The following is a 12,233-nucleotide window of genomic DNA, read 5'->3' on the forward strand; positions in this document are numbered from 1 at the left end:
AGAGGATTAGCCTATTGAGCCGCAGCGCCAGCTTTAATTTTTTTTTTTTTTTTTTGACAGGCAGAGTGGATAGTGAGAGAGAGAGAGAGAGAGACAGAGAGAAAGGTCTTCCTTTTTGCTGTTGGTTCACCCTCCAATGGCCGCTGCGGCCAGCGCATCTCGCTGATCCGAAGCCAGGAGCCAGGTGCTTCTCCTGGTCTCCCATGGGGTGCAGGGCCCAAGGACTTGAGCCATCCTCCACTGCCTTCCCGGGCCATAGCAGAGAGCTGGCCTGGAAGAGGGGCAACCAGGATAGATCCGGCGCCCCAACCGGGACTAGAACCCGGTGTGCCAGCACTGCAAGGCGGAGGATTAGCCTGTTAAGCCACAGCGCCGGCCAGGATTTTAATTTTTTAAAATTCATTGAGATCTATTGTGGCCTAACAAGGACATGAATTCTAAAGCTGTTGGGTAAGATGTTGGGTAAAATACAATGTAAATATATCTGTTAGGTCCTTTTGATTTGCAGTATAGTTGGATTCTGATATTTCTTGGTTGATTTTTTTGGTCTGGATGATCTGTCCATTGATGAAAGGGGGGGCATTGAAATTTCCCACTGTTGGGCCAGTGCCGTGGCTCACTTGGTTAATCCTCTGCCTGCAGCACTGGCATCCCGGGTTCTGGTCCTGGTTGCTCCTCTTCCGGTCCAGCTCTCTGCTGTGGCCCGGGAGGGCAGTGGAGTATGGCCAAGTGCTTGGGCCCCTGCACCCGCATGGGAGACCACGAAGAAGCTCCTGGCTCCTGGCTTTGGATCAGTGCAGCGCTGGCCGTGGTGGCCATTTGGGGATTGAACCAGTGGAGGGAAGGCCTTTCTCTCTGTCTCTCTCTCTCACTGTCTATAACTCTGTCAAATAAAAAAAAATTAAAAAATAAAAAAAAGAAATTTCCCACTGTTACTGTATTGGAGTCTATCTGTCCCATTAGATTTATTTTTTTTTATAATGTTGGATGCACTGAGATTAGGTATATATACATTTAAAATAATTATCTTTTTAAAAAAACATTTATTTGAAAGACAGAATTAGAGGAGGAAGGAGAAAAAGTATGAGAGAGAGAGAGATAATAACTTCCATCTGCTGGTTCACTCTTCAAATGGCCACGACAGCCAGGCTAGGCCAGGCTAAAACCAGGAGCTGGGAGTTTCATCTGGGTCTCCCATGTGGGTGCAGGGGACCAAAGACTTGGGCCATCTTCCACTGCTTTCCCAGGTGCGTTAGCAGGGAGCTGGATCGAAGTGGCAGCTGGGACTTGAATCATTGCCATATGGTGTGCTTGTGTTGTAGGTGGCGACTTAATCCATTACACCACAATGCTGGCCCTTAATTATATCTTTTTATTTAATTGGTTCTCTGATCATTATATAGTGACTTTCTTTTTTCTTTTTACAGTTTTTATCTTAAAGTCTGTTTTTTCTGGTATAACTACTCCTGCTCATTTTTGGTTCTCACTTCTGTGGAATATCTTTTCCCACTCTTTTACACTCAGTCTGCACGCGTCTTTACTGGTGAAGTGAGTTTTTTATTTGCATTATCATTGGATTTTGTTTTTGAATCCATTCATCCAGTCTGTATCTTTTTTTTTTAAAGATTGATTTATTTGAGAGATCGAGTTGCAGACAGAGAGAGGTAGAGACACAGAGAAAGGTCTTCCATCAGATGGTTCCCTCTCCAAATGGACGCATTGACCGGAACTGGCCGATCCGAAGCCAGGAGCCAAGAGCTTGTTCTGGGTCTCCCATGTGGGAGCAGGGGCCTGAGCACTTGGGCCATCTTCTGCTGCTTTTCTGAGGCCATAGCAGAGAGCTGGATCGGAAGAGGAGCAGCTGGGACACAAACCGGCATCCATGTGGGATACCGGCGCTGCAGACAGAGGCTTAGCCTACTGCGCCACAGCGCTGGCCCGCCAGTCTGTACCTTTTAATGTAGTCCATGCAGACTCTGTCTGACTTGGTGGCTTGTGTGCTGATGAGGTGTGAGTATTCACGACTTCCCTCCTATGCACCTGCTGCTCTGGTGGGTTCATGGTGGCTACCCTTCCTCCACTTCTGACATCTTCTGTACGGCTGGTCTGGTGGGGATGAAGTCCCTTAGTTTTGTCCTCTAAAGCCATGATTTGGCCTTCGTTTATGAAGATCAGCTTTGCTGTGTCTGGTATTGGGTGCCAGTCATTTTCTATAGACACTGGAATGTGTCGCGTTGTTTCCTCTGGCCTGTAAGGTCGCGCTGAGAAATCAGTTACTCTCATGAGAGTTCCCTTAGTCTGTCTGGCACATGTGGCACATTTTTCTTGCGGTTTTTAGAACTCTCCCTCTTAGACCTTTGTCAGTTTGACTGCAACACGAGAATACTTCAAAACTTCCATGGAACGTTTGCCTTTTAATTCCATTTTCCCGTGAACTCTGAAGTCCCCTCACATGCTGTGCTGAGCAGCTTTTCGGGGTCACTTGGGGTCCAACAGACCTCCTACACCTGGATGTCCACATCTTTCCCAGGATTGGGACATTTCAATAAGGTTTCTATGACTTTGCCTGGAGTTTGAATATGTGCTCCAGAGTTTGAATATGTGCTCATTAATGATATCCCAAGGGTTCAGAGTCTGTCTTCACTCTTTTTTTCCCTCCAAACTGGGACATTTTGAGTTCAGATATTTTTATTTATTTTTTTTTTTGACAGGCAGAGTTAGACAGTGAGAGACAGAGAGAAATGTCTTCTTCCGTTTGTTCACTCCCCAAATGGCCGCTACGGTGGGCACTGCGCCAATCTGAAGCCAGGAGCCAGGTGCTTCTCCTGGTCTCCCATGTGGGTGCAGGGCCCAAGGACCTGGACCATCCTCCACTGCACTCCCAGGCCACAGCAGAGAGCTGGCCTGGAAGAGGAGCAACTGGGACAGACTCCGGCGCCCCAACTGGGACTAGAACCCGGGGTGCCGGCGCTGCAGGCAGAGGATTAGCCTAGTGAGCCGCGGCGCCGGCCTCAACTGTGTTTGTAAATTTGCCTTATATAAGTATTTCATTTCCAAGACTCCTGTTTGGTTCTTTTTCAGGCTCTCATATGTTTGCTGAATTTCTCATTCGCATCATGAATTGTCTTGCTCATTTTCTTGAACTGTCTGAATTCTCTTGACTGCACTGAATTTCCTTACAATCGTTCTTTTGAGTTCTCTCTTGGGCACCCCTACCCCCACCCCAGGGAATCAGTTGCTCGGGAGTTACGGTGTTCCTTTGGGTGTGTCATGCCACCTTGCTTCTTCACACTGCTTCTGTCCCACACTGTTTGCACATCTGGTGGGTCATTTGTCTCCACCAAGTTTTAAGAGGTGACTTTTGGGGTAAAAAGAGTTTTTCCTGGTGATGTGTCTTAGAGCGTGTTTGGTGGCTACTTTGGCTTTCTTCCAGTGTCCCTATAGTCTTTGGGTGTGGTGCAGAGAGCAGTGGATCAGAGAGCCTGTCACCATGGGCCATGTGAGGGTGAGGATACTCGAGTGATCCAAAAGGGTATGGTGCATAAGAAGTGGGGGTGGGTTGCCGCTGTGTGGCTACTTCAGGGGGCCTGGGCAGGTGTGGTGCAGCGTGCACACATCGGAGGTACATGGCGCTAGGCGTCTCCACGAGCTGAGCAAGGGTGGGGCCACTCCAGCGAGCCACGGGCAGGTGAGACGCAGCTCACGTGGCAGCAGAGGCTGAGCAACTCTCTGTGCACCTGTCAGTCTGGCGCGGGGGCGGGGTCACTCTCACCTGCCTGGGCAGGTGAGGTGCAACTTGTCGGTGCACTTCTGTCAGTCTCCAGGGACGGCAAGGGGTGGGGTGGCTCTAGCGTGCCTGGGCGATGCCTGTCAGTCTTTGCTGGTGGCCTGGCAGCAGGAACAGGGCACGGCTGGATTTGGCTCTATTGATGCTGTGTTTGTAGCAGCATGTCCTTCAGGGCAAGCTTGCTTCTGGGTTCTGTCCTGGGGAACACCAAGATGTGTAAGACAAGGCCCGTGACCTCACAAAGGTGACCCTCCAGGGGCCCGCATAGTGGTGCAGTAGGTTAAGCTGCTACCTAGGATGCTGGCATCCCTGATGGGCACCCACTTGAGTCCCGGCTGCTCCACTTCCAGTCCAGTGCCTTGGGATACTCGAATGGAGTTCCAGGTACCTGGCTTCAGCCTGGAACAGCCCTGGCCATTGCTGTCATTTGGGGAGTGAACGGATGAAGTCTGTCTCCCCCTCTCTTGTTGTAACTCTATTTCAAATAAAAAAAAATTAAAAAATAAAAAGGTCACTATCCCGAGGAGGAGATGGACATGTGGCGGGGACTTCATGGCAGAAGTGGAGTAGAAGACAGGAGTGGACGTCTAGGCCAGCCGTTCGGATGCCCCGTCTCCTATGCAGTGTCTGGATTTCATTCCAGGCTCTGGCTCCTGACCCCGGCTCCACTACTGCAGCCCCTGGGAGGCAGCAGTGATGCTCAGGTGACTGGGGTCCCGACCCATGAGGGAGACTCGGATGAAGAGCCCAGCTCCCGGATCTGGTCGGGCCCACACCTGGTTATCGCAAGCATTTGGGGAGTGAACCAGCAGATGGGACCTTGCCCTGTCTCTCACGTAAATAATAATATAAGAGAGATTTATTTTGACATCAAAATTTTGAAACCGATGCATGAGGAATGTTCAAAAAGTTCATGGAAATGTATATTATGAAATCCTGTGCACAAATTTTAAAACATTTTGGACACAAGATTTATTATTTGAAAGGCAGAGTTGCAGGGAGAGAAAGACACACACACAGAGAGAGAGAGAGAGAGAGAGAGAGATATCTTCCATTTGCTGGTTCACTCTCCAGATGACCACAGTGGCCAGGGCTATACCAGCCAGAAGTCGGGAGCCAGGAGTTTCTTCTGGGTCTCCCACACAGATGACAGGGGCCCAAGCACTTGTGCCATCTGCTGCTGCTTTCCCAGGCATGTTAGTAGGAGCGATATCGGAGGCGGAGCAGCCAGGACTTGAACTGGCACCTGTGTGGGATGCTGATGTTGTAGACGGCAGCTTTCCTCGCTGTGTTGTCCGCTGTGGACTTTGTGACGTGCCCTGTGCACAGCTGATGCAGCAGTCCAGGCACTTCCGTGCCAGCGGGCACAGAGATCCCTGTCCTTAAGCCCATAGATAGCACCATGGACCAAGTCGCGTAGGGTAGGCAGCTTCAACCAGCGACTGCCTCACGGTGCTGCAGAGGGAGGTCCAAAGCGAGCCTTCCCCTCCTCTCCTGGCCCTGGGAAGGACCCCTCCTGGCCTCTCCCAGCTCCTGGTGTTCCAGCTGCTCCTGGCACACGGCCACCCTCCCTCTGTGCGTCTCTCTGGGTCCAGCCCTCCTCATTTTAGAGGACACCAGTCCTCAGAACAGGACTTTCAGGGCTTATCCTAATGACCTCAACTTGACTTGACCTGCAAGAAATGTCCCTCTAGGACTGACCGGGGCTCAGAGCTAACAGCTCTTCCTGGGGCACACAGCTGAGTCCCTCACAGCACAGAGGCAGCAGGCTCAGAGCAAGGAGCAGCAGGTGCCTGTCTGCTCCGGGCTGGGCTGGTGGGGGGAGGCAGGGCGGGGCAGAGGAGGGTGCTGACCCCCCACCTTGGGGCCGCTCCCACCCGGGCCAGCGCCCGGCCCTCTAGATGGTCATGGTCTCACTTTTTATGGTGAACCATTTCCACCCATGCTGCTCTGGGGGTCCCCCTTGGCCCTGCGCCCACCTCCGGAGGCTGGAGGCTCCTGCGCCGCCACGGCCGGCAGGGGGCGGCAGAGAGCCATCCTGGGCCCCAGGCGAGGGGCGGAGGCTCCTGGACGCTTTGAGGTCCACCTGCCCCGGAGTCGCCAGGGGACTGACCCGGACAGGGCCCCGGGTTCGCGTGGGGCCTGGGCTTCGGCGGCACGCGCGGGTTGGGGTGGCCGAGACAGCGTCGCTTTGGGGGCCGTGCGAGGCCTTGGGCTCGCCCCAGCCTCCTGTGGCCCGGATCTGGCTGCCGGGGTTCTGGTTTCGCCCCAAGCCAGGCTGGACATTCGGGGTCCTGATTTGTCCCCACCCCCCCAGTCATCCACTCGCGGCGGGGCGGGCTCCCGCATCACGGGCGTGTGTCCGCTGTTGTGGGCCATTCGGGCTCGGGTCAGAATGTGGGGACCCCCATGGTGGGCCCCGGGAAGCACCAGTGGGCAGGGAGGCCCAACCCTGAGATGGGACCTGGAGGGTCCCGCCCACCCTGAGGCCACGACCCTTGACCTCTGGGGCTGACCCCTGACCTGGGAGCCCATCCCCGCTTACTGTAAGGATGTTTAGAAATACCCCAGCTGTCGGTGTGTGTTTGGGAAACACGAATAGGTAAGTCCGTCTTGGAATGGGTCAAAAGCTTCCAGGCATCCAAGGGTACTTCAACAAGTTCATGGACAATGGAATTAAAAGATAAGCTAATAATTTGGTGCAAAAAATTTGGAAATCTGCATATGTGGTGGTCTCCAAAAAGTTCCTGGAAGACCATAAGCATGGGTTTTGATTTTTTTGCACCAGAATAAACTTAGGTTTTAATTCCATTTTCCCAGGAACTTTGGGAAGTGCCCTGTGCCAGCCAGGTGCATGGCAGATGTGCTGGTGCCGCAGCCGTGGGGGCCGGACAGCCCTGGGGCCCCTTCCCAGCCGCCCCGGAAGGACACGCAGTGGGACTGCTGGTGTCTAGGCCCGGTGTGAAAGCCTCTTTGCCTTGGCACACTAAGGACACAGACGCAGCCTTGTTTGGGGAATTATCAGCCACTGTAACTAGAAATAAGCAGATTACATTTTTCAAGATTAATTTAATCTTCGTCACGAGGAATGTTTGCGGGAACATTTCATGCAATTATGAAATGTTTCCAACCGGGAGCTGGGGGGCTTGAACCGTTTTTCAAATTATCCCAATTTAGCAAATCTCATGCAACATCCACACTCTCTGGGTGTGGAAATATAGTTCCTAAGACATAAAATCCACCCTTCTTACGTATCAAATTCAGTGATTTTTGGTAAATTTGTAGAATAGTACAAGCATCACCCGGAGTCTAATGTCCGAATGTTTCTGGCAGCTCCCAGGGACCTCTGTTAATCACAAGAAGTGATATAAGAAACAAATGTAATTTATTGCTTCCTGTGTTTGCCTCACCTAAGTTACAGTCCTGCTAATGAATGACCTTTATTGATGTGTCCTGCAGGCAAACACGAGACAGCTGGGGCCAGGCTCCTGCAATCTTATCAGAATCCGAGGTGAGTGCTGGGGACAGGGTGTCCTCACCCCGGGGGCGGCCACAGGAGCCCCAACAGCTCGGAAGGGATCTCTTGACTTTCAGATGTCACTACTCTGGAATGTAACTTTTTTTTTTTTTTTTTTTTTGGTTTAATGATAAAGAGCCTGGAAAAGATTCAGACAGAGGCTTCTTATAAGAAGGCTTCTAGCTAGCATGGTATTTTCTTACTAAACCTTCTGTTATGTTCCTTACATTCCCCTGCGCTGTTGCATGTTTCCCCAAATGAAATTTTTTTGACTGTACATGCCATGACATTTCATTTTCTGCAACACCACATGCAGTGCCCGGTCCCTGAGGGGTGTTTGTGGACTAAACGTTGGTAGAATTGAATACATGGTGTCACTAAAAGTTCCCCACTGCCACTGTGTGGTTTCTCAGATCTGGAACTTCCTCGTTTCTCGTCCTGTTGGTTTCCACGCTTTGAGCACAAGTTCGCAGTTCTTCTCGTGGTTGGTTTCTGTATCCACGGCGGCTCTGGCTCATCTACCACTGTGGTCTGAGCTCAGAGAACCCAGGAGTCCACGTGGGACCCCGCGTGGGGAGTCGGGTTCTGGAGCAGCCCGGTGGACAAGCCAGGTCCCTGGCCTCCTGGCTGCTTCAGGCTCTCGATGGTGTGGACGCCCGGACCACAGGCAGCGTGACCTCATTGCCATGTTCGCATGGCAGGAACAGTGGCCCTCGGGGCAGCAAGTGCAAGTAGGACTACTGGATCTTTTTCTAAACCGTGAGACAGTTAAGGAAAGGCTTAGAACCCGAGTTATAGAACAGTGACACCTTGGATTTGTAACACCAGTTACCCACCTCGTTCATAACGAGTGTCTTATTTCTGTATTTTCTCTCAGTAGCAAAATTTCCGTGGTCCCTCCTACTCCACCGCCTCTCAGTGAAAACCAGTGTGGTGGCAGCCCTGGCAGGGTAACGTATCCACCTGTGCAGTCCCTGGGTGAAACAGGGCAGAGGAAGTGTGTGTGTGTGTGTGTGTTGGGGAGGGGGCACTGAGGGGCTGGCCCGGGAGCCTGCTAGCACAGAGGTGGGACTTGCTGGAGTGAGTCCTGGACACTGGGGCAGGGACCCCAGGACATGTGAGGTCGGAAGTCAGGTCACGAAGTCTCCTTCCACCTGCCTCTGGTGGCCATGGGCCATCTGCATTGTCAGCTGGTCCCCTTCTGTCTGCACCCACCCCCTACAGCCTCCTCTCTGACTCTTGTCATGTTGTCAGCACTCTTCCCCAACTGTGCACACGGTACATGGAGAATCTCTGGGGTTCAAGGAGAGATAAGGTTGGTACAGATGTGTGCGAGCGGGTGTGCCGTGGAATGTGTGGGCTGTACCGCAGGGTGGGCCAGCTTGGTTTGCGTCCACAGATGCTCATTTGCTGTGTGATCTCGGGAGACTTACCTGGGTTTCCCAACCCTGAGCTGGAAATAATTACATTTGTCTGACTTGCCTCCCACGACTGTTGGGAGAAGTCATAAATAACATCTGTGCTGGTGCTCAGAAACCATCAAGCACCGTGGAAAAATATGGTCTTGGTTCTCTTCGTTATTCTGTGAACCAAAGGGAGCAGTTTTATCTGTGGGAGCTGTGCTGATGATAGTGTGTACGTTCCTTTCTCATTTCCGATGGAGACTCCAGGGTGACCATTGAAATCCTGCTCGACTTTTGACTAGAGATTTTCAATTCCCTGGAGTTGTTCTAACACCTGTGTGCTCAGAGTATATTTATTAGATGGGTGGGTGGGTGGACAGATGGGTGACTCAATGGGTGGATCGATGAGTGGATGTATGACTGGATGGATCCATGAGTGGGTGGGTGGGTGGATGGATGGATGAGTGGGTGGGTGGATGGATGGATGGGTGGGTGGGTGGGTGGATAGATGGATGGATGGGTGGGTGGGTGGGTGGATGGATGAGTGGGTGGGTGGATAGATGGATGGATGGGTGGGTGGGTGGATAGATGGATGGATGGGTGGGTGGGTGGATAGATGGATGGATGGATGGATGAGTGGGTGGGTGGATAGATGGATGGATGGATGGGTGGGTGGATGGATGAGTGGGTGGGTGGGTGGGTGGATAGATGGATGGATGGGTGGGTGGATGGGTGGGTAGATAGATGGATGGATGGGTGGGTGGGTGGATGGATGGATGAGTGGGTGGGTGGATGGATGGATGGGTGGGTGGGTGGATAGATGGATGGATGGATGGATGAGTGGGTGGGTGGATGGATGGATGGGTGGGTGGGTGGATGAGTGGGTGGGTGGATGGATGGATGGATGAGTGGGTGGGTGGATGGATGGATGGGTGGGTGGGTGGATAGATGGATGGATGGATGGATGAGTGGGTGGGTGGATGGATGGATGGGTTGGTGGGTGGATGAGTGGGTGGGTGGATGGATGGATGGATGAGTGGGTGGGTGGATAGATGGATGGATGGGTGGGTGGGTGGGTGGGTGGATAGATGGATGGATGGGTGGGTGGGTGGGTGGGTGGATAGATGGATGGACGAGTGGGTGGGTGGGTGGATGGATGGATGGGTGGGTGGGTGGGTGGATGGATGGACGAGTGGGTGGGTGGGTGGATAGATGGATGGATGGGTGGGTGGGTGGGTGGGTGGATAGATGGATGATGGGTGGGTGGATAGATGGATGGATGAGTGGGTGGGTGGATGGATGGATGGGTGGGTGGATAGATGGATGGATGGATGGATGAGTGGGTGGGTGGATGGATGGATGGGTGGGTGGGTGGATGAGTGGGTGGGTGGATGGATGGATGGATGAGTGGGTGGGTGGGTGGATAGATGGATGGATGGGTGGGTGGGTGGATAGATGGATGGATGGATGGATGAGTGGGTGGGTGGATGGATGGACGAGTGGGTGGGTGGGTGGGTGGATGGATGGATGGGTGGGTGGGTGGATGGGAAGATGACTGGATAGATGGATGGATGGATGGATGGATGGATGACTGGGTAGATGGACTGATGGATGGACAGATGGGTGGATGGATGGACGGATGGACGGGTGTGCCTTGGAGGGGGAAGTGATCCCCTTTCTGTTACTTCCTTTCCTTCCTCCTCCTCTCTCTTGCTTCGGGGTGCGGAACTGCTTGGCTCCCGGCCGCTCACCTTGTGCCTTACACCCCTCGGCCCCGTGTCACACAGCAGCCTACCCATGTCGGCAGCCTTTCTGAGTGGAGTGGGGGTGGGGCCCTAGGAGAAAGGAGGTTAAACAAGCAGTCATTTCCCGTGTACAATCCTGGAGCCAATGAAATGCCAGTCATCACTTCTAAGAGGTCGTTGTCATCTTGTCCTTTAATGAGGAGGTCAAAATACAGAGGAGAAATGCTGAGTGAAGAGGACACTAGCTCTGGGCGCACTGTGCCCTCTCTGTCCACACACGCACGCCCACGCCCTTGCACACGCCCACGCCCACACCCAAACCCAAGCCCAAGCCCTCGCCCTCATGCAGCCCACACCTGCACGTACCCACATACACACGCCTGGCAGTGTTTGGGGCTGGCAGCCTGCAAACTGCAGGGCAAATAGAAGTCGATCAAGCGTAACTCATTCTCCCCTGTCTTTTAGTTACAGGAACTTGGTCAGTTTAAAGGATTTAATAAGTCCGTGGAAAATCTGTTTCTGTCTGTTACCACCCGCATGAGAAGTAAGTGGATGTCTCTTCATGTGTTCTCCCCTGCCCTGGAGACCTCGGCTGGCACTGCCCCCAGACCCAGAGGACACCCAGCCCTCCGTCTCCTCCCCCACGGAGCAGGCCTCTGGTCCTTGTGGCGTGAGGGGACGCCGTTCAGTCCTCTGTGCTGGCTAGGCCCCCTCCTGCTCCTGCCCAGACCTGCCTGGCTCAGAGCTGCAGGCAGAGGGGTTGATGTATCTTAGGACCCCTCTGAGGATCAACAAAGAAAACCCAAAGGTGGAATTCCAGCGCACCCAAAGCCAGAACATCGGCAGAGTGGAGCCCAGCGCCTGTCACTTGCATGGCGTCACTCGTCCCTTCTCCTTTTCTGACGGGTGGATCCGTGCTCTTAGCAGTGATCCTGCCATGTGCTGATGCTGGCTCATCTCCTTCAGCGTTCTGTGTTTTCCTGTTTATGCGAAAGTGCAAGTCCTGGAGGGTGGGGCCCATCCCGTGCCTCCCGAGGCTGGCTCAGGGGTCCCCGCATTTCTTATTTTTGTAAAGACTTATTCTTTGGAAAGCAAAGCGGCAGAGAGAGGGAGAGACTGAACTCTTTCATCCGCTGGTTCACTCCCCAAGTAACCACAACGGCCAGGGCTAGGCCAGGCTAAGCCAGGAGCTCCATCTGGGTCTCCTACTGGATGGCAGGGGTCTGAGTACTTGAGCCATCATTTACTCCCTCCCGGGTCCATCAGCGGGAAGCTGGAGAAGTGGGGTGTGGGCGCCCTGAGCGGCGGCTTATCCTGTTGCACCACAGCACGTGCTGCCCCCTCCCCCGGGCTTCTGTTCCGTTTCTACCCATCATCCTTTTCTGCGGTGGCCTGGGCGTGGTCGCACTGTCGCAGCTTGGCTCTGAGACGATCTTGTTTGATTTTCATTAGTCGCCTGCATTCCCCACAAGCTGTGTCTAAGCTGTCACACAATGACAATGGTAACCTCAGCTGATAACTGTGTCACATGGGGGTCTGCTCCCTTCTCTTTCAGGAGGGGAAATAGCTGGGTGTTATGGGCCTTTTTGCTCACAGAGCTCGGGGGTTTAAAAAGTCCAGGGGCTGTCCTTGTGGCACAGCGGGCTAGGCTGCTGCCTATGGTGCTGGCATCCCACGTCAGAGCGCCAGTTCAAGTCTTGGCGACTCTACTTCCGATCCAGATTCGTGCTAGTGTACCCGGGAAAGCAGCGGATGATGGCCCAAGTGCCTGGTGCCCTACC

General features: G+C 53.3%; 1 protein-coding gene across 2 annotated transcripts in view; it reads left to right on the top strand.

The window, feature by feature from the left end:
• SYTL3 (synaptotagmin like 3) overlaps positions 1 to 12,233 on the top strand; it is a 70,541-nt gene that overhangs the window by 25,285 nt on the left and 33,023 nt on the right. Inside the window, exons 4-6 of one of the 2 annotated variants that reach the window (XM_062186994.1) lie at positions 7,247 to 7,298; positions 8,185 to 8,254; positions 10,918 to 10,996. In XM_062186994.1, the coding sequence (XP_062042978.1) occupies positions 7,247 to 7,298; positions 8,185 to 8,254; positions 10,918 to 10,996 (201 nt within the window). The remainder of the gene's footprint in view (positions 1 to 7,246; positions 7,299 to 8,184; positions 8,255 to 10,917; positions 10,997 to 12,233) is intronic. The other variant, XM_062186995.1, reaches the window with a different exon arrangement.

Source organism: Lepus europaeus, chromosome 3, assembly GCF_033115175.1.
Source record: "Lepus europaeus isolate LE1 chromosome 3, mLepTim1.pri, whole genome shotgun sequence".
In the NCBI taxonomy this organism is placed as follows: Eukaryota; Metazoa; Chordata; class Mammalia; order Lagomorpha; family Leporidae; genus Lepus; species Lepus europaeus.